The sequence below is a fragment of the Herpailurus yagouaroundi genome, unplaced genomic scaffold, assembly GCF_014898765.1.
Source record: "Herpailurus yagouaroundi ecotype Mexico unplaced genomic scaffold, PumYag 530, whole genome shotgun sequence".
NCBI classification, from domain to species: Eukaryota; Metazoa; Chordata; class Mammalia; order Carnivora; family Felidae; genus Herpailurus; species Herpailurus yagouaroundi.
In genome coordinates this window covers 9678682-9700202 of record NW_024412747.1, presented here as the reverse complement: position 1 = coordinate 9700202, position 21521 = coordinate 9678682, and the positions used below count along the sequence as shown (strand labels likewise).

At 44.0% G+C, this 21521-nt stretch overlaps 2 protein-coding genes across 4 annotated transcripts in view; both read right to left on the bottom strand.

Moving 5' to 3' along the window:
• Positions 1–1681, bottom strand: part of ACTA1 (actin alpha 1, skeletal muscle) — a 3328-nt gene extending 1647 nt beyond the window's left edge. The window contains exons 1-3 of the mRNA XM_040464857.1: positions 1550–1681; positions 547–687; positions 83–407 (exon numbers count right to left, since the gene is read on the bottom strand). Of these exons, the coding sequence (XP_040320791.1) occupies positions 83–407; positions 547–675 (454 nt within the window). The 5' untranslated portion in view covers positions 676–687; positions 1550–1681. The remainder of the gene's footprint in view (positions 1–82; positions 408–546; positions 688–1549) is intronic.
• Positions 1682–5606: 3925 nt separating this feature from the next.
• Positions 5607–21521, bottom strand: part of NUP133 (nucleoporin 133) — a 58120-nt gene continuing 42205 nt past the window's right edge. The window contains exons 22-26 of one of the 3 annotated variants that reach the window (XM_040465015.1): positions 17182–17300; positions 16114–16194; positions 14789–14853; positions 13435–13523; positions 5607–8241 (exon numbers count right to left, since the gene is read on the bottom strand). In XM_040465015.1, the coding sequence (XP_040320949.1) occupies positions 8105–8241; positions 13435–13523; positions 14789–14853; positions 16114–16194; positions 17182–17300 (491 nt within the window). In that variant the 3' untranslated portion in view covers positions 5607–8104. Of the gene's footprint in view, positions 8242–9673; positions 9711–10238; positions 10386–13434; positions 13524–14788; positions 14854–16113; positions 16195–17181; positions 17301–21521 lie in introns of those variants that run through there. The other 2 variants (XM_040465017.1, XM_040465016.1) reach the window with 2 other exon arrangements.

The window sequence follows — 21521 nt, the reverse complement described above, 5'->3', positions numbered from 1 at the left end:
GTGAGCGCGCGCCCCCGAGGCCGGGCGCGGGCGCGCGCGGCGGGCGGGAGCGGGGGAGCGGGGCGGCCCCGCGCGCACTCACCGGTGGTACGGCCGGAGGCGTAGAGGGACAGCACGGCCTGGATGGCCACGTACATGGCGGGCACGTTGAAGGTCTCAAACATGATCTGGGTCATCTTCTCGCGGTTGGCCTTGGGGTTGAGGGGGGCCTCGGTGAGCAGGGTGGGGTGCTCCTCGGGGGCCACGCGGAGCTCGTTGTAGAAGGTGTGGTGCCAGATCTTCTCCATGTCGTCCCAGTTGGTAATGATGCCGTGCTCAATGGGGTACTTCAGGGTCAGGATGCCTCTCTTGCTCTGCGCCTCGTCGCCCACGTAGGAATCTTTCTGACCCATACCCACCATGACGCCCTGCGGAGCGGAGACACCACGCCCACGTTACCGCGGCTCCCGCGACGGCGGCTGGCCTACGCGGGGGGGGGGGGGGGGGGGGGACCCCGGGGGGACCCCGGACCCCCGCCCGGCTCCCTCCGCGGACGGGCAGCCTGACCTGGTGGCGAGGGCGGCCCACGATGGAAGGGAACACGGCCCTAGGGGCGTCGTCGCCGGCGAAGCCGGCTTTCACCAGGCCGGAGCCATTGTCGCACACGAGGGCGGTAGTCTCGTCTTCGTCACACATGGTGTCTGGTTTCTGTAAAGGACAGGAAGGCCGTGGAGACGCACGACGCGACAGCGCGGGAGTCCCCGACGGCCCGAGCGCCCTCCCTTCCCGGGGACCGACGGACGTCCCCAGCCCCGAGCCGCGCGCCGTCGGCCAGGGGAGCGGCGGAGAGCACCCTGGCGGGCTTCGCTCCCCGGGCTCGGGGCCGCGCTGCGGAGAATCTCGGAGAATTTCTCCACCCCGGGAACCCCGGCACAGTGTCCGCCGGGACACCTCTGCCTTCGCTGCAGGCTACCTGACGCAGGAGCCGGGCGCAGGCGCCCCAGGCCTCGGCGCCTCGGCGGCCTCGTCTGGGCGGTTGAGGCGGGCGATACCTGCTCGCCGGGCGAGCGCGGGGGCCGAAGGAGATGCCCGTGGGAAGGGCTTTGGTGCTCCGTGCCGAGAGGAGTGGCCCATTCCGGACCCCCACGACATTCCAACCTCAGAACAGAGGCACCGTTTCGCCTGATGGCGACCCCAGAGAATTGAGGCCTTTGCTGCTCCTGGGCTCCGGCCTTCCTCGGGAAGGCATTGCCCTTGGGAGGACTAAAGCAAAACCTCTAATCCACCCGGCACATACGAAACGCCAGGTAAAGGAGCCCAAAGGGGCTGGGGATAAGTTTGGAGATGTTTCCCAAAGCTGATGGCCTCGGGCCTCCTCTATAAAGCGCGTGTGGCTCTGAGGACCAAGCCACGGGGTGGGCGGGCAGAAAGCAGGCCTTGGGGCTGATCAGGTGAGTCGGTTGGGTTCTACCCCGGAGTTCTCCAGGCTCCCCTCGGTGGTGCCCTGTCACCTTGTCCCCCTGTCCTATTGTTCTCCTGTCCCCGGCCCCCTCCCCCACTCCCGCCCTACCTGGGCGGGTGGCTACACCTGCTGCTCTCCGGCTCGGGCCCTGGTCGCCGCGGGAGGGAAGCGAGGCTTCTCTCGGCGCTGTCCGCTGCGGTGGCCGCTGGTCCTCGCGCTCAGGTTTTATATAGCCCGCGGGCGCTCCCCCCCCCGCGCCGCCCCGCAGGAATGTCGCTCCCCTTCTCGAACCATATTTGGGTGTTGGGCACTGGAGCCCCGTCCCCCAGCCGGCTCGCGGCCCGGGTCCCCGCCCGGGTCCCCTGCGCTGACCAAAGAAGGAGCGGCCTGGCCCGAGCCCAGGTAACGCGGGCCGGGCCGTATATGGAGTGTCTCCCCGGCCGGTCGGCCCCTCCCGACGCGGCCCAGTTGCCCGCCCGAGGGGATGGGGTGGGGCGAGGGTCACCGCGAGCGCCAGTGGGTGCGCGTGTGCGCCTGCGCTCCCGGAGCCGCACCTGTCCGCAAGGCCTCCCCACCCTGTCCGCTCTGCTCGCACAGGGCGCTCCGGAGGGTGCCTCCCACGTTTCATCCCTCCTTTGGGTTTACTCACACCCTCAGAGCCCCACGTGCGGCTACAGGGAGGAGGGAGCCGTGTCCCAGTGGTGGGACAAGAGAGGATGGGAGAAGCGGTCCCAGGAAGGGAAGGAAGGCGACCCCCGCTCCCCGGTGAACTTCGCCTCTCCCTTCCCACCCCCGAGCTCCCCGATTCGGAGGGCTGACCCGCCCCCACCGCGGAGAGGGCCACCGGCGGCGGGAGGGCGCGCAGCTGTCGCGGGCCAGACAGCTGGCGGCGGGAGGAGAGGGCGGAGAGGCGGGGAGGAGGAGGAGGAGGAGGAGGGCTCCCGGGGACAGGCCGGGGCGGCGGCCCTGGCCGCGCCAGGCACGACGCCAGGGCAGCCGGAGCTGTTCCTCTCAGTGACACGCAGCGCACTCGGCTGTTTGTGAAGGGAGTGAATTTGGGGGTGCTGGTGGTGGGTGTTCTCTTCCTCCCGGACTGAACCCGCCCCAGGTTGGGTGGGCTGGGCTGAGGCCCCCAAACCGCCACCTCCCTGGTGGGACTAAGAGTGTCCCTGTCCTGGGGCTGAAAGGCAGGGGTCACAACTCCCGACCCGGTGGTGGAATGGGCGAAGCGCCCCTACTAAATGAGACCTTGCTCGACCTTCCTCCCAGTAAAGAGGACAAGGACATTGCACTCTAGGATGGGTAGCAATTTTTCCTTCTGCAAATGCTGAACAAACTCATCTTTCTATTTAGAGGGTGCAGCCTTGCCAAGGCCAGGCTGCTTCCCAGTCCACCTTGGAGCAACTCACCCTCTACCAGAGCCTGCTGAAGCGGTTCTATTTATACCACTGATACATGGGGATATGCCTTTCAGATTTTCTAGAAGGATTTGGATCTACTTATGGTAAGGTGGAGCGAGGGTCAGAAGAGGTTACCTAGTCGGGGCCAGACTCGCATTTTCGGCAGGGGCGGGGGGGGGGGAACAAGCGCAGTCCTAACCCTGCCATCGAAGGCAGAAGGAGAGACCGTTTTCTGTGATGAACTCAGTGCCATGCTTGGAGCGGGTACATCGGTGCTGTGGTGCCAGCACGGATGGAATCATTCATTTTTCTGATGTGCTTAAGTGTTCCCAAAATAGTTGCAATTCGCATTTGGTCGTGGAGCTGGGCAAGGGGGACAGGTGTGGATTCTCCGGAGGACGGATATAAAGGCACATGTAACCCTCCCCGGTAGCCCACATCATGGCAACTCTTCCTAAACCATCAAAGTCCGTTAAAAAATGAAGTTTGTTTAGCAGGGGGCCTATGTCGTGAGTATAAAGAGTCAGCTGAAAGCTGCTGTAGTTTCTCTCACATGTAGCTTTTTCAGTTGTTGCAGAGAACGAGTGAGTAACAGACAGAGCTACGTGTCCTTTTTAATACCTTCTGTCCTGCTGTCCGTGGGTAGTGAAGATGCTAGGAAGGAAACAAACAAAAAGACGCCCCCCCCCCAAAAAAACACCCAAAATCCAAATACATGCACTATATGCACAATTTTGAGGGTAAAGCTTAAATTCTGGCCTAAAAGCAGCAAGGATACCTAAGAATTTGTTGCTTTTTTAAAAAGGGGAACTGGGCTGCCACTATCTTCCAAACCTCTTGCTCGGTGTGGTTCCTCTCTCTCCCATAGCCAGCTTTTCTGAGCCCGGAGTCTATCGGTTTCAAAGACACGTGAAAAGCTATGAAGAAAACCCAAGGGAAGGAAACCTCGGGAGCTGGGGCCCGAGAACACAGGGCCGGGCATCTGCTCTCCGCCCACGGTTGGGGCTGTTTAAATGGTCTCTTGACGGGTCACCACGGGGCCACCCAATCCCATCCTGGTCTTGTTGAGTTCTCATTGGCCTAGGGAATAGACCTAACGGGTGAGTGCAAAGGCCACCTCCATACATGTACGGTTTTGGGGAACACAGCAGTGCTCTGCTCTCGCCTAGTAAGCGGGTGGCTGCCCGCATAGCCTTTTGAGAACTGTCGCCAAGTAAAGCTCAGCCACGGAGGGAATGCTTGACAGAGAGCGTCGGCTTCTAAGTTTTCCCCGGGCTCTTGACACTGACGGGGCCTTGGGCTGCCGCTCAGCTGTCTTCTCCACAGCCCTGTCCCCTCGGTTCCTCACTCATCTGTGAGCCACCTTGCTGGGTCTCAGCCTCCCATTGTTATTCCTACTGATTCAAATACGAATTCATGCTTTATGTGCTTTCACATGGCTCCCTTGGATGCTTGTAACTATTCTGAGGGAAATAAGACCCGTACTAGTCGTGCCATTCAATGTTAAAACTCAGAATAAGGCTCGGTGAGTCAGACCACAGGGCCCCCGGGGTCCCACAGCTGGGGCTTGGACGACTCCCCCTCCCACCAGGAGCAGTTGGGGGTGGGACCCCTTTCTCCCTTCCTTCAATCCTCCCCAACACTTGGTTTCGATCTGGAAATATAAAAGATCCTCAAGGGATCTTTTCCAACAGGAGCCAAGGACATCCAGAAATGAAGTCACGGCTTCTGCCCTGGCCACCTCTGAGGGCCGTCACCTCTCGTTCTGCCCCCACTACCTCCTAATATCTGGCATAAGAACCTGGTGAAAAATCTGCACTTGGCATTTCTGGGTATGCCCCTCACCCCTTCTGAATGGCTGTGTGGCCTTGGGCGGGTCATTTCAAGAAAGACTCTGTATTCTCAACGGAGGGTACTACCTACTCCTTAAGACTGACTTGGACAGAAGTGCCTGGGACAGAAGTGCTCAATAAATAGTACAATATCTTTCTTCTGAGTGTCTGGAGGAGGTGGGGTGGGGGGTGGTGAGGTGGGTAGGTGAGCAAAGGACATTCAAAATGATTACAACTGTTCACTAAACGTGTATAAGCATCATCACAAACTGAACAGGAAAAGTCATGTAATTTTAAAGGAACGTGGAACGCACAAAGATTTTTGTAGAAAGATTTATTCTATTATTTAAAATGGCAAAAACAAACAAACAAACAAACAAACAACCCCGACCCAAACCCAAACCATGAACTCAAATGTTAAGATCATTAAGAAGGGAGAACTGTTAAATAAACCATGGCATAGCCATGTGGTAAAGTGTCAGGCACTCATTAGAAAATTGTATCTTGAAAAATCATGCATTCTCAAAGCGGGGAAACTGTTTCTTGGGGGTGTGAAAAAAACTTAGATATTACAATGATTTGTGGCCTCCAAAGGCATAGTACATTATATATGTGTGTGTGATGTGTGTGTGTGTGTGTGTCTATCTATCTATCTGCAGTATTAAATTTTCATGGAGGGATGGGGGTGGAGTGATTAGGGCAAAAGTGTCTAAAAAGATCCCTTAGGGATGCCAATGGGAAAAAGGTTGGGAAACATTGGATTAAGGATATATGGAGATGCTCATAATATATATTGGGTTATAAAATATGGACAGTCCCAAATAGTCTAAGATACATTTCTTTCTTTTTTTTTTTTTTTTTAAGTTTATTTAAGTAATCTCTACACCCAACATGGAGCTCGAAGTCATGACGCCGAGATCCAGAGATGCACGCTCTTCCAACAGAGCCAGCCAGGTGCCTCTAAAATGCATTCTAAGCTGGTAACTGAAATGATTTCTGGCTGGTGGTATTACAGGGGTTTATGTTCTTCCACATACTTTAAAAAAAAACAGGTTTTACATTTTCTACAGCTTTTCATAATTTTAGAATTACACAAAATTATTTTTTAAAATTGCATTTTTGTATTTAATGAGTGGATTTTACATAGGAGTACGTAAAACTACTTTCTCTTTAGGCATTCTCCAATAAAAGGTCCAGGAGTAAAAAGGTGGGACTACCTTTTTCTGTAGTTATCAGCCTCAAGATGTACAAGTGTGAAGGATCACAAGAGATCAAGGAGGAGCCTGACGACATTCTGACGTGGCTTTCCGTCCGTTCCCGCTACTAGAGAGAGCGATCCACCTCGAAGGGGAAATGTGCCGTGTGCCCTTCGCGCGGGCCTCGTGTGCTCGGTGGGTGACAGACTTCAGCATTTTGATTCAGACCCCGAAGTCAAAGAAAGAATCCAATTTCGAGGGCTTCTTCAAAAACAAAACCCCTGTGACAGAGGGTGTCCGTAGCCTTTTACTTCACTAAGGGTTTCAGCAAGTCCCTTACGTGTATCTCAAGTTCTACCTTCAACCTTGATACATTCACAAAGTCTTAAAGCAAAACATACCAGAGCACGAAGCTGGCTGCTATCAAAAACGCGTTGCTTCATTTAATTGAGGCTGCAAACTGTGACTTTCAGAACAGCAAAGACAGGGGTGAAAAAAACCCCTTCCCAAGGCAGTTTCTCTTTCCTTAGAAAACACGCTCACCTTTATAATGTGCCTTTATTACTCAATTTATACAAAAATCAGTAATTCTTTGATAAAGACTACACTGTGAAACAACTTTTTAAAATTTAGAAAAGTTACTTAAAACCTTAGACCTTAATTTTATTAATTTTAAAAAACCCAACCATTTTGGTGCCACGCTAAGAGCTAGAGCTAGAAGAGTGAGGCTTCTCCTCCCTCAACATAAGACAACTATGCATTACACCGTGAGAGCAGCAATTTGACATCGGGCAATCAACGGGGCCAGGGTCACCGTCAGACTGGCTTTCCTGTCACATTAGGGATACTTAGATTTGTGGTAGCATGTGAAGGGGGCACAGTCTTGTGTTCCCAGAGCACATGAGTATCTAAAAAGGATCATACAGGCAAGAACTGTTAATGTCTATGTAAAAGCAAAGCCTCGGCTTAGAACACAAGAGTTCGACCATTTCTTCCCTGCCACCTGACAAGTTCTTCCTACCTTCCCTTAGCACCGCACCCTTCCATATACTCCTAACTGGGACCCTCATGCTGTCCCAGCACACGAGCTGCAAACAGAAAAAGACAAGACTGCTAGTGTCTTTCCTCTGGTTATTAATGTAACGAGCTCCATTAACCTGTTCCTGCCAACATGTTCAAAGGCTGGATTTGAAGCCTAGAGGGGAAGAGGGCACGGGAAGAGAGGCACCATGGCCGCACTTTGTGAAACCAGGCACCGGACTCTTTACCATATTTAACTTCTGACCTTTTCAGCTGTTGGAGCAAGTTGTTTAGTGAGCATTCAACTGGGCCAGAATCTGAATATGCCAGCAACACCCTGTCCAACCTCCAGTCTTTATTTAAAGCTGAGAAAAACTGAGTAATGACACCAGTCAGAACAATGAAGCTCTGAGAGCCACTACTTTTCAGTAAATCAGATGCCGTGTTAAGAAAACCTGTAACGGCTTCTAGCGTAACACACGCTCTATGTTGCCAGACTGTGGCAAAGCAGGAATTCAGCGTGAATCACCTTGAAAATACAGCTTGAATCCCCACACTGAAAGGCCATGACTAACTTTAATACTACAAATTTACCATATGGTAACTTGCAGGCAGGTTACCACTTAAGTGTTTTCACTCACTACTCTAATACTCTATTTACATGGAAATGTATAGTATTTTCCCAGTGAATTAAGCAGTTCTCAAACTCACAGGAATTATGCCCACTTGTTTTGTCTTTCGGTCCTACAGCAAGTCACCAAATCTGACATCTGTCTTACTGGACATTTCACAGCAGCCCTAACCCAAACGGATACCAGACTCCCAATTCTCCTCAGTGCACAACCTCCAGAGCGACAGCAATCTCAGAGACAATCAGTGCAATCCTGTCATGTTCAGAGTTACAGAGACTGAGGCCTAGAAGTGCTTTGTGCAAACAAATAGCCACGACTAGAACAAGAACTCCAGAGCCCTTGATGGAATGAGAAGGGTAGCCAGCAGGGAAATAACAAGTGATGAATCGATGGCAAAAGGAGAAAAGATCTTGTAACTAAAAAACAAAAAACTACAGTCACACGGCTGTTTCCAAATAAAGTACCAAAAATTCAGTAATTCATGTTATAAAACTGTACAAACTTGTAGATATTTAAGGTCTAAGATTTTTCTAAGGACGAGCCTGTACAAATTTTTAGCAGCAGTGACCATTTTCAGAAGAAGTTACACTTGTCCGCGGACATAATATTCATAGTTTGCTTTCAAAACAAACTCAAAGTAAGGATTAGACTTGAGGCTCCCAAGCTGGTCTGCCTGTAGGAGGTCTTTCACCTCTGGCAGGTATTCACTGAGCTGAATGCCTATAAACACAAACACAGAAAGTCCTCTTTTACTTTGATAAAACTCTCAAATGAATTAAGATGATTGATGATAACAGCATCTGTGCTTCTATTTAAAATATAATGTCACTCCACTATTGGGAAATACTCTGTTCTAAATTCCTTCCACGGTCAAACATACTTGCAGGTCTAACAACACGACATGCTTTACTTAGAAGAGGTTGCTTGAGTGTTTTTTCCCCCTAGTGGTCAAAACAGCCAATCTAATTAAAGTCTTTAATAAGACCTGAAATATTTTCATTTTTCTCTACAGTTTAAGTCATTTATTTCTTCAACGTGGGAGTTTTTAACTAACAATCACCTGAGAACAAATATTTCAAACAATTATATATTCCAACAATTATGTATTCAGGTATTTCAAATATCTTATAGTTACATATTCAAATATTTCGACAGTTATATATATTAAATATGTATCCAATTATATGTATAGGGTAATAATTCAGTAAATGCAATGTCATGAAAGCTAGCTACAGTCTCTCAAAATATATATTATAGTTAAAAGTGAGATAGGTGAAGAACCATTTCATTAGTCCTCTAAAAGCCAGAAAGCCAATGAGCACCGATGAGACAGAACTGCTGAAATCAAGATCTGTGTAGTTACAAAAAGGCATGTACAGTTTTCTCGCTTGATAAAGAAAACTGGAAAAAAAAATTTTCATATAAGACAGTATTTTATAATCTGTTACATTAGCATAAGGGTCTCAAAATCAAAGGCCCAGCACCGTTTTTTTGTACTTAATTGTAATATAATAAAAATCTGGTTAATGAATGTTATGAGGCTAAATTCAAAATATTTATACATCATTTATTATAATTAAAATACTTTCAGTAAAGACTTTTTATCTGTAAAACAGTATTAAACTTGTGAAAATACATTAGTTTCTAAAAGATCAATTCTCTAAAAAAATGTAACATCTTATTTGGCTTCTATTTTTGTGGGGCACGCCCTCTGTTTAGAACTAACATTTGGTGGATTTCTTTTCGTTACAGCTGGGGCCAAAAACTCCGGCAGGTGGTATGAGGAAGGTGGCCTCGGGGACGTTGGTAAACTTAGAGCCAATGCCTCATCCAAAGGGGGCAGTGCTCATCAGATTCAGTTTACTGTTGCCAGATAAATATATCAGTTCAGTTTAAGCAAATAGTTTGATTCTTTTTTTTGTTTGTTTGTTTGTTTGTTTGTTTTTGTTGTTTTTTTTTCCCCACCCCGCAAATAGTTTGATTCTTAAGAGAATTAAGAAAATAAGAATTTTGTGGGGCGCCTGGGTGGCACAGTCGGTTGAGTGTCCGACTTCGGCTCAGGTCATGATCTCACAGCTCGTGAGTTCAAGCCCCACGTCAGGCTCTGTGCTGACAGCTCAGAGCCTGGAGGCAGCTTCGGATTCTGTGTCTCCCTCTCTCTCTCTGCCCCTGCCCTGCTCATGCTCTGTCTCTCTGTCAAAAAAAAACCAAAAAAAATTTAAAAAAGAAAAGAAACAAAGACTTTTGTAAGAACTCTTCTCAACTATTAAATACTGGTGACTAATTAGAAAAAAATTTAAACTCCATATATAATGATACATGCATTTTATTTTGTGTGGATAATGTACTTCAATAATATATAAAAACAAACTGAAAAGCTCTGTATGGGTAAGTTAAATATATCTGGAGGATGAATACATTTCCACAAGCTGAAGTAATTGTTGGCTGTCAGAGCTTATGAAATATGAGGCTATCTATAACTCTCTATCTTCAGGATCTGTCTTTAAAAATATTTACCATTGTATATAGTAACTATATTATTAAAAAGGTTCCAAAAATATATGTCTTTGGCTTCTTGTTATATATAATATAATATAATATAATATAATATAATATAATATAATATAATATAAATACATATACCTTTATATTATATAAATATAATATAATACATATACCTTTAATTTGTACATGTATGTATGTATGTAAATGTGTCTGAGTGTATTATATATATATGTATTATATATATTTATATATACTTATATATATTTCTATAATATAATATTTCTACTTGTTTTTGTCCTTTGGTCACAGTGTAATAATTCTTCACAACTTTACGTTCCTGTTGTCCTTATGAGTAAGATCTAAGAATAACAAAAACAGCAAAGTCACCTTTAAAGAGCACCACTTAGCCACAATTCAATTCTGTGGCACTTTTTTTTTTTACTTTTTTTTTTTCTGAGAGAGAGAGAAAGAGACAGCTTGAGGGGGGGAGGGACAGAGGGAGGGAGCGCGGGCGGGGGGGGAGAGAGAGAGAGAGAGAGAGAGAGAGAGATTGAGAGAGAACCCAAGCAGGCTCCATGCTACCAGTTGCAGAGCCCGGAGTGGGGCTTGAACCCACGAACTGTGAGATCATGACCTGAGCCAAAACCAAGAGTCAGATGCTCAACCGACAGCCACCCAGGTGCCCCTCTGTGGCACTTTTAGAAGAACAAATTTCATGGACAGCATTGGATTTGGGTCCAAATGGTTTCCAACTCTTCAACTCTTCAACCATACATGAAGTCAACCGTATCATTTCTTCATTTCCAAATACAGAAAAGAGAAAGCCTTTTGGTGCATTTTAGCTCTTTTGGAATTTCAAGCATTTCAAATACTTTCAAGAAAAAAAATAGGTTCTTTTGCTAGATTCCTTTTTTCATTTTTAGTTTTTATTTATTCTGTGACAATGTAAAGTCTTAATTAACCTTTGTATTACTTGCTCATTTTTGAAAATGAATGTACTATTAAATCTATCAATATGGAGCAATCAAGTATTCCTTTCTCATGAAGAAAAGTTCAAATCATTTCTGAGCAAGTTCCAAGTAATCTAGTCACAGAATTACATTTTCTTTGGATCACTTATAAAAGGAGACTAAAAATCTGAAAACTAATGCTAGGAGACCCATACAGATGGGCTATAAAAACAAAAACAAAAAAACCCCAAAAAAACACCTTCTGAAACACAAACACTGAGAGTTTGCTTCTCTTTAACCTCAGAATACTGGTTGGTGTGGTTAATTCCATAGAACTTCTCTAAGGGTCCTCCTTCATTTCACTTGGTTAAGCCAGTGATTTTTTAAAATAGAGGACTATAAGGGCGTCTGGGTGTCTCAGTCGGTTAAGCGTCCGACTTCAGCTCAAGTCATGATCTCGTGGTTTGTGGTTTCAAGCCCTGCGTCAAGCTCTGTGCTGTCAGCTCAGAGCCAGGAGCCTGCTTCGGATTCGGTGTCTCCCTCTCTCTCTGTCCCTCCCCTGCTCACGCTCTGTCTCTCTCAAAAATAAATAAACGTTAAAAAAGAATTAAAAGCCAGGACTGCAGAATACAATCTATTGCAGAGGAGTTGGGGCTATGAGTCCTATGAATCTGCAAAATACTTACAGGCATTCAAAGGACAAACGTCTATTGAGTGACTACTATGTATCAGAGACTGGATTTGGCATGTTTTCGTAGATTAAATAATGTACCTTGCATATGTATATATAGAAACCTTTCAAATGTGTGTAAATGTCAGTATGATGGATAGAAGTCCCATCCATTTATTTTTTTTAATTTTTTTTTTTCCAACGTTTATTTATTTTTGGGACAGAGAAAGACAGAGCATGAACGGGGGAGGGGCAGAGAGAGAGGGAGACACAGAATCGGAAACAGGCTCCAGGCTCCGAGCCATCAGCCCAGAGCCTGACGCGGGGCTCGAACTCACGGACCGCGAGATCGTGACCTGGCTGAAGTCGGACGCTTAACCGACTGCGCCACCCAGGCGCCCCTGAAGTCCCATCCATTTAGAAGGACTACTGAATTTACAACTTTTTATCACTGTGTATTTTTTCCATTTGATATAAAAGAGAGTGTCCTTATATTTGAAAAGATTGGTGAACACTAAGGTAGCCTATTTTGCACATTGCCTGAATTTAGTGGCATACGTTTTGATATAATTCTATAATACGAGTCACATAGGTATAAAATGTGCAAAATTGCTCATCTCTACCTAACATTCTCCATATATTAAGCTCCCAGTAATATAAAAAATGGTAAAAGTAAAAATACAGCTGATCCCTGAACAACACAGGTTTGAACTGCAAGGGTCCACTTACATGCGAATTTTTTTTTTTTTAATACAGTACAGTACTATGACTGTATTTTCTCTTTCTTGTGATTTTCTTAAGAATGTTTTCATTTCTCTAAGCTTACTTTATGATAAGAATACAGTACATAACACACATATAAAATATGTGTTAACTGTGTTACTCGTAAGGCTTCTGGTCAATAGCAGAACATCAGCAGTTAGGTTTTTAGGGAGTCAAATGTTACACGTAGATTTTCAACTGTGCTGGGGATCAGTGCCCCTCATCCACACACTGTGCAAGGGTCAACTGCATCCTCTAATTCATATACCTCCCTAAGAACAGCATTTTGTCCATAAAAGCTTCTTTACCTAATTTGTGCCTCAATCAGCAAATGGAATTTTGCTCACTGCTTTAGTATGGGAGTATGTGCAGAACACATTCCCTTCTTGTTTCTTTTTATTTTGCTCCTAAAATGAATTTTAGAGTATTAACATCCAAAATGGATTTGAAAAAGCATTTGTAATTTATTCTTAAGCATAGTATGGTCAGTTATGTAACAAAAAGTTACATCTCATTTATCATATACATTTTTGGTATCACAACCAACACTTGAATCTATTTCTTGTCCAATCAGCACGGAGACTTTGCCCACTGGAGTCCCCCAGGATCCATGTGGATGGAGACTTCACCTTGACACATGCTCCCCCAATTGGAGAGGAAAGAAAAAAACCCTTCATTTTAATATTTGTGTATTTTTGAGAGAGAGCGCGTGAGCAGGGGAGGGGCAGGGAGAGAGGGAGACACAGGATCCAAAGCAGGCTCCAGGCTCCGAGCCGTCAGCACAGAGTCTGATGCGGGGCTTGAACTCATGAGCCGTGAGATCATGACCTGAGGAGAGGTCGGACGCTTAACCGACTGAGCCACTCAGGCAGCCCAACCCTTCCTTCATTTTAAACAAATCGAATTCTGAGTATAGTACGGTTTAATCTTGAACTGCCCTCGCACTGACACCTTGGCAAATCCCATTCTCAGATTTCTAAAACTGAGGAGCGATACCAGAATTTCTAGTGTTAACAAACTACTTACCATCTTTTAAAAGCTTCTGTAAGATTTTCACAAATATACTGCCTTTAGATACTTCAATTGGATCATCCTTACCATCTGAACTGGACCAGCTAGAAAACAAAATTGCAATGGGAAGAAAATGAAATCGTGAACATATCTGAAATAAAGGACTTCTGTTTGCTACCATAGTCTTGTTCTAATGGTTGTGCTGGGGAGGGGTTGGGGGGGTCAGGTGGGGAATCTTAAGTTTTTGTGATACTGTTTCAAATTATTAAAATAAGGGAGCTTTAAATGTTGAACACACTTAGAGTCTTTATAGTAGATACAAGATGTTACACTCAAGTAGCTACCTGCCCAACGTAACCATACCTATGTGATGTCAAAACCAAGTAGTGAGGTATCTGTTCCCAAAAAACGCTATAAATATATAACAAATCTAGTAAGGACTCCAAAGTATGATCTTCGGAGCACAATAGTTACAGTATATTGTAACAGACTCTGCTTTTCATAAAAGTAAAAGGGTAAATGGTGTCTAATACAATGTAAGTTTTATCTAGATGAGATTATCCACTGCTGAAATACACACACACAGAACCACTACTCTGTATCATCAATGGATATATCCCACAATACCTTAAAGTTTTTAAACATAAAGCCATGAAAAGAATTCCAGCCAAATGATGGCATACTTTTTTTTAGATTAGGAAGGAGAATCAAGTGGCAGAGCTAGATGCTTCAGAGCGTGACCTCCAAGACCAAGCAGAACAATGTGAACCATTTGGGAGTGATCAGAGGAAGAAATGCTTTAGTAAAAATAGTTCTACTGTAATTTCTCAGCACGATATAAAAAGGGAAGTTGTGGGTAGGGAAGGACGTTAACACTCAAGTCACGTTCTCTTTAAAATTCTTTTTCCCCCAAGCAATTTGATTCTCAGTCTTTCACAGCCACCACCTCTCTTTGCCACCATTTCCAGCAGAAATCTCCCCCCTTAAGAAGGAGATAACGTGAGAGGTCTCAATAACTTACAAGACAGTACTGATACTCTAATAAACTTTTTATTTGAAACGACAGCAGCTTGTTTGGCAGAATTGGCCCAACTTGTGTGAAAATCAGGAACATAGGCATTTCTGTGCAAACTGACGGTCTAAATTTTAAAATCAAAAGGAGAGACGTATTATACTAGTGGTCCTAAGTCCTTAAACTCTCCCTTAATTATTGAATGAAAAATTTAGATTACTAATGCAACCATTACAATTTTCATAGTATATGTTGTAAAACAATTAGGCTACAAGACCGTTTGATGTATGGTATCATAATCTTCCTAAAGAATCCTTTCCCAAAACCGTACCTTAGATTCATGCTATGGGAACTTACTTATCTCTCTGAAGAGCTTTGCAAAGGATTTCCAGTTTTAGATCATTTATATTTACATCTTCCTCCTTTATGGTGAAACAAAAAAATTCTCATTAAGTCCTGATTTTAAGAAATACATGCTTACATTTGAGTTGTATCAGGTTCTAATTCTACATAAATATTGCTTTACTTTTGATTCATAATTAAAAAAAATTTCCTTTTAAGACATTAATACGCAGAAGAGTAAGCCAATTAATAACTCTGTGCGAATCAGTTTCTGATTATTCTGTGATAATCTGATGTTATCAGGAACCCTGAAAAGGTTAAGATTTTAAACAAGGTAACATAAAAGCCAATCCATTACATTTTTTAAATCTACCAAACTACTTTCAATTGCAAGGCCAATTCTTATCCTAGAGAATTATCATCATAATCTTTTTTTTCCCCCCAAAGAAGGCTGAGAAACAGCTCCTCTTAGGGTGAATACTATGAAAAACAAATTGATAAAGCAACGTATCAGAATGAAGAACTAATAATGACTTAATAAATGAAAGAAAAAAATTACCTCAGGACTCTGAAAAGCCGTGTTTTTTACTCGTGCACAGAAAAAGACACCAGGGAACATGTGAGAATTATCAGGAAAGCGACTCTCCTGACAACTTTTCTAAAGAGCTACACATTCCAAGAGTTAGGAATAGCTGAACCAGAGAGTCTTTTTTAAAATTAAAAAAAAAAAAAACCATTTATTTATTTTTGAGAGAGAGAGAAAGAGAGAGACGGAGAGAAAGAGAACAAGTGGGGGAGGGGCAGAGAGCGAGGGAAACAGAATCTGAAGCCGGCTCCAGGCTGAGCTGTGAGCACAGAGCCTGATGTGGGGCTCGAACTCATGAACTGTGAGATCACGACCTGAGCCAGAGTCGGACGCTTTAACCGACTGAGCCACCCAGGCACCCGAGAGTCTTTTTTATTGTTTTTAATTAAAAAAAAAAAAAAATTTTTTTAACGTTTATTCATTTTTTGATAGAGAGAGACAGAGTGTGAGGGGGGAGAGGCAAAGAGAGAGGGAGACACAGAATCCGAAGCAAGCTCCAGGCTCTGAACTGACAGCACAGAGCCTGACGCGGGGCTCGAACTCACAGACCGCGAGATGGTGACCTGAGCCGAAGTCGGACGCTTACCAGACTGAGCCACCCAAGCGCCCCACCGGGAGTCTTTTTTAATTAACACATTGTCATGATTGGCTAAAAGAAGTTATCTTTTCTTTTTTAATACGTTTTCAACTCTACAGCAAACCAAATATATAATTGTGATACTTGCCTTTGATCGTCTCCAGGGATTTTACTCACCTCATCGATATATTCCAGCAAGTCCAAAGCTTTCTTGAAATCATATTCATTAGCTCTTCTGTTTTCTTCACAGATATATAGCTATGGGAAATTCAAATAAGGATGAGGATTATTTTAAGTAATCATATAACTACGACTAGAGACATTTAGGGAGAAAATAAGTCATTATGTCTTCCAAGTCAGTCACAGGTATTTGTATTTTATACTAAGAAGACTGTCACATCTGGAAATCACATTCCATCTATCCTCACGATCAACTTTCTTTTAACACATGCCTACACTCAACAGTACTTAATTTGTGTAATTTGATATATATACTTTAAAAATGTCAGTAAATTCATATTCTTAGGTTCAATATAATGTAACACACTTCAGTATTCTTTTGGGCATATTCTTTGCAATATGCTATATAAAGAGAGGCTGTTGTGGGCTCAATTACAGGAAATCTGTTACCAATAATGACTAAAATACTGAAGTTTTGGGATTGTCTTCTGTTACTATAATTAGAGCAATTTCAAAGTGATCCTACATCACTCTTGTATTGGGATGCTCTGTTGAAGGGCAAAGAGCGAAGCAGAGTTAAGGCTACAAGTACAGTACATAACAATGAGACTGTCTCATGGAGGCTGCAGCCCATAATCTAGGGAATTGTTGTGTTCCTGCCCTCAGGAATGTGTTGTGTTCCAGACAAAAGCGGGAGGACAGTATCACAGGCTATGTAAATCTAGTTCCTTAAACTATTTTTCTTATGGAAGAGCCTGAACTGTACCTCATGGTATGTATATGCCCTATGCCAGAAAAGAAAATCCAAGTACTTCCTTCTGGTCACCTGGATAAAGCATCTCTAGGAACAGCTGGAGATCTATGGGAGGCAGAGGCTGATCCGCTTCCTGCCAACGGGCATCCTGTTCTCAAGCAGCTTCTGACAACTTATTTTAGAGGAAGGGGAAAGTTACCAGAAAAATAGGAACGGAAAGAGGACTACTCTTAGGAACTGTCCATCTGACTCAAGAGACACTGACGCTGTTTTGAGACTGAGGAATGGCGCAAGGATTCGCGAAGACGTACGCTGATGAGCTGTGGTGCAGTCAGCACCGGCATCGCACTGAGACTCAGCTCTTTCTCTGCCAGCAGTTGCTCCGGCAGGGTCTCCTGGTGCAGCAGAAAGCGCTCCTGCTCAGCCATTTCTAGAATTCAAAATGAGAGGCAGGGAGGGGAGTAAACTTCTGCTCTGTCATAAAACAAATCTGAATTAAAAAAAAAAAAAGGAACACCTCTAATGGTAATCTCATCGTTATTTGATGATCTTAACATGTTATTAATTCTGCTTGCCTTTGATTCCTGATTATGTTAAAACATGTTCATGATTTGATCCAAGTCATATAAACAGTCACAGTAACCAGAGAGTTAGGAGAGAAGAGAAGAGCTATGAAAATACACCTACTGCCTGGAGAACAGATGGCTATTTCGCAGACACAAGTCCCCCAAATCTGGGGCCACCCGGTCCCATTTTATGTTAACTCAAGAAAGTGCTTCTTCCCACCAGTTTCTAGTAGAATCTTGCACTAAGGAAAATGATCTATTTCAAAGCCGCCATGAGTTATTACAAGAAAAAAAGCCTGGAAGATTATGCACCAAACCTATTAATTAGCAATGGTGAGCTCTACTGGATGAGGTGACATCAGCCATCCAGGCTGCAGCCCAATTCCCCGGTTTTGCCCAGGAAGATGTGGACTGCAGGAGACAAGGACTAAGAACTGCTACATATTCTCATAAACACAGTTGTCACTGCCAGGTACAATGACCAAAGCATAAATATGCTCATTCAAATACTGACATCCCTCCACGTGATCCTAATTTTGTAAAAATTAAATAATTTTTGTGCAATTTCCATACATAGAGAAGCAGACTGGGAGGGTACACGAAACAGTGACTATAGTTCTCTCTGGGGCAGTGAGATTATATAGACTATTTGTTTGTTATGTTTTTTCCTGGTAATTTACAAATTTCAGTAAGGAATTATTTATATAACCAGAAAATTAAAAAAAAAATCTACTCCCTAGGATTAGATACACTGTGATGATAGTCTGCAGGTAATTACTGACACCCAAAAACATTCCCATTGTGTTAAGAAAGCAGAAGTTAAGAAGTGATCAAATGTAAAATGGTGACCACAGTTCCAATGATTTCTGGTGAGCGGGTTGTGGGGGGAGCAAGAAATAAAACCTTGATTTGAGGGACACTTGGGTGGCTCAGTCAGTTAAGTGTCTGACTCTTGATTTCAGCTCAGGTCATCTCACGGTTTGTGGGATTGAGCCCCGTGTCAGGCTCTGAGCCGAGCACAAAGCCTGCTTAAGATTCTTTGCTCTTTCCCTCTGCCCCTCTCCCCAGCTCGTACAAGCACGCTCTCTCTCTCTCTCTCTCAAATATAAATAAATAGATAAAACAACCATCTGGATTTGAATAACATGGTCTATCTCTGGTGACTAGGCTAAAATATGGCTTCCCATGTCAGACTATCAGCCAATCTTGCAGAATATATACACACTTTTCTAGAACAATAAACACTACTAGTGCTTAAAAATAAGATTGAAAATCCCCTTTATAAACAGTGAAAAATAGTTTTAATAATAAAAGTTAAATACTAACCCTACACTTTATTGGGGACTTAATACGTATAAGACATTTTTTTCAAGGAACACAGTGTCTCCACTCCTTACAACTACCCATTTTATAGCTGAGGAAACTGAGGCTCAGAGGGTATCCAAGGTCACAAAGCTAGTAAGCCAGAGAAAACATATGAAACCAGATCTGTCCAATTTCTGTCAAGATTCTTTCCATTGTTCCCATTCCTTGAAGAAAAAAAGACGGTAGTATAAATAGAACCCATACCTCAAAGGCTGGCCTCTGTGGATAAGCCCTGCAACCAAATACAAGTATCTATGTTTGTATACCCTTCACCCCTGATCACAGAGCTAAAATCCCCTTCCAATTTTTACTTTGAGAAATTCCAAACTTGGGGCACCTGGGTGCTCAGTTGGTTAAGTGTACGACTCTTGATCTATGGGTCGTGAGTTCAAGTCCACAATGCGCTCCATGCTGGGCATGCAGCCTATTTAGAAAAGAATTCTAGGGGGGCCTGGGTGGCTCAGTTGGTTAAGTAGCCTACTTCAGCTCAGGTCATGATCTTGTGGTTTGTGAGTCTGAGCCCTGAGTCAGGCTCTGCTTTGGGTGCTGTGTCTCCCTCTCTCTCTCTGCCCCTCCCCTGCTTGCACTCTGTCTCTCTGTCAAAAATAAACAAACAGGGGCACCTGGGTGGCTCAGTCAGTTAAGCATCCGACTTCAGTTCAGGTCATGATCTCTCAGTTCGTGAGTTCGAGCCTGGAGTCAGACTCTGTGCTGACAGCTCAGCGCCTAGAGCCTGCTTCAAATTCTGTGTCTCCCCCTCCCCTGCTTGTACTGTCTCTCTCTCTCAAAAACAAAGCATTAAAAAAAATTTTTTTAATAAACATTAGAAAAATAAAAATAAATTCTAACACCACAGAAAATTAAAACAATTTTTCTTAACAGAAAAATTAAGAGAGACAGAGTGCGAGCAGGGGAGGGACAGAGAGACAGGGAGACAGAATCCAAAGCAGGCTCCAGGCTCTGAGCTGTCAGCACAGAGCTTGACGCAGGGCTCAAACTCACGAACCGTGAGAACATGACCTGAGCCGAAGTCAGACGCTCAACCAACTGAGCCACCCAGGCGCCCCTAGAGAAAATATTAAAGAACAATACAGTGCACCCCTGTATACCTACGGTTACCTGTTATCATTCTGCCATCTTGGCTTTATCTACCTATTTACCAATCTACTTATTTGCTTTTCCTCCTAAATCAAATGAAAGCTGCAACATCAGGACATTTCTAAATACTTTAGGATGTACCTCCTAAGGGCATTCAATCACAATATCATTATCAGGTCTGAAAAATTTAACATAAATACAGAAATATCATCTAATGTTAATTATGTTCACATCCCCTCAGTTGTCCCCAAAACGTGCGTCATGGTTGGTTATTTGGGGGATGATCGAGGAGCTGAGCCAGCCTCTCTCCCTACATTTGGTTGTCATGGCTCTCAGGTTACTTTAATCTAAAACAGCCTCCTGTTTTGTTGTTTTTTTAAATTTTTTGTCTTTCATGCTGCTGAATTAGGGAGTTGGAGCCAATCATATTGCAAAATGCCCCAAAACAGGATCTATCTAATCACTTCCCTGTGGTTAGATTCAGGTTGAACATTTCTGACACGACAATAGCACAAGTTGGTATTCCACACTGCTACATGACATCACCCTGGGAAGTGTTTACGGTGAGCCTGTCTCAGTGCTGATGATGGTACCTGTCAGGTCCATGTCATGTCACTCTGAAAACATGAGGCCATCCTTTTCCCCTAACCCCTAAACTCAATGGCTTTAGCGTCCTTGGATGACACATTAGTCACCATGGTCGCAGGTGGTGATCTGCCAAGTCCCATTCTATACTTATTAGTTGGTATTCTTTTTTTTTCTAAAGGAAACTCTCACTGACCCCTCCCCTTATGGGTCTCACTGTAGATTTATGGATTTTTTTGTTGTTAAACTGTGAAATAAAATGTTTTACTATCATTCTTTTTGGTGTTTAGATTATCCCCAAACTTGGCGAGTGGTGGCTGTCGTATTGTTTGACATCTCTACATTAAGCTTGCTTTCTGGCCCAACAAGACTCCCCAGGATCATTTCCTCAATAACCCTCATCTCCTTTTACTGAGAAATAGTAGTTAGAAGCCATGATACAGGACTAGGCATGCTCCTGCCACTGGGGTGTCACTGCTTTTAGGCCTTTTCAGTGGACAGAGCCCAAGGAATACTTTAATTTTGAACAATCGTGATTCCATCTGAAATCTCCAATTCAAGTACAGTCCAGGGCCCTTCCTCATCCTCCTCCTAGATTTCCATCTCCCTCTTCCCCTTGGTTCTCAAAAATAAGAATATATCCAAACATTTTCTTAACTGACAACATAACAAAAGTCTCACAATTATGACACCAAAAAGCTTTGAATTCTGAAACCAGTAGCTTTAACAAACTACTACCTACAACAAACCCACTGAATAAAGATTTCTTTGCAGTTCTTCCTGTTCTTAGAATGTGAGTCACTAAGGGTGTAATCAAAGCACAGGTCAAATAATTTACTTTCATTCTTTAGGAATTCTTATTTAACATACAAACTTTCTCTAAAAAATAGAATCCCAAATATGTACTTATGTAATTGTCTAAAGCCACTGAATAGAAAGCATTCCTCTTAAAGAAGAGATGGGTCCTATGTCTAATGAATACCACTGAACAATACTAGGAATGCATTATAAAAGTTCACTGATAGCATGCTTGATGC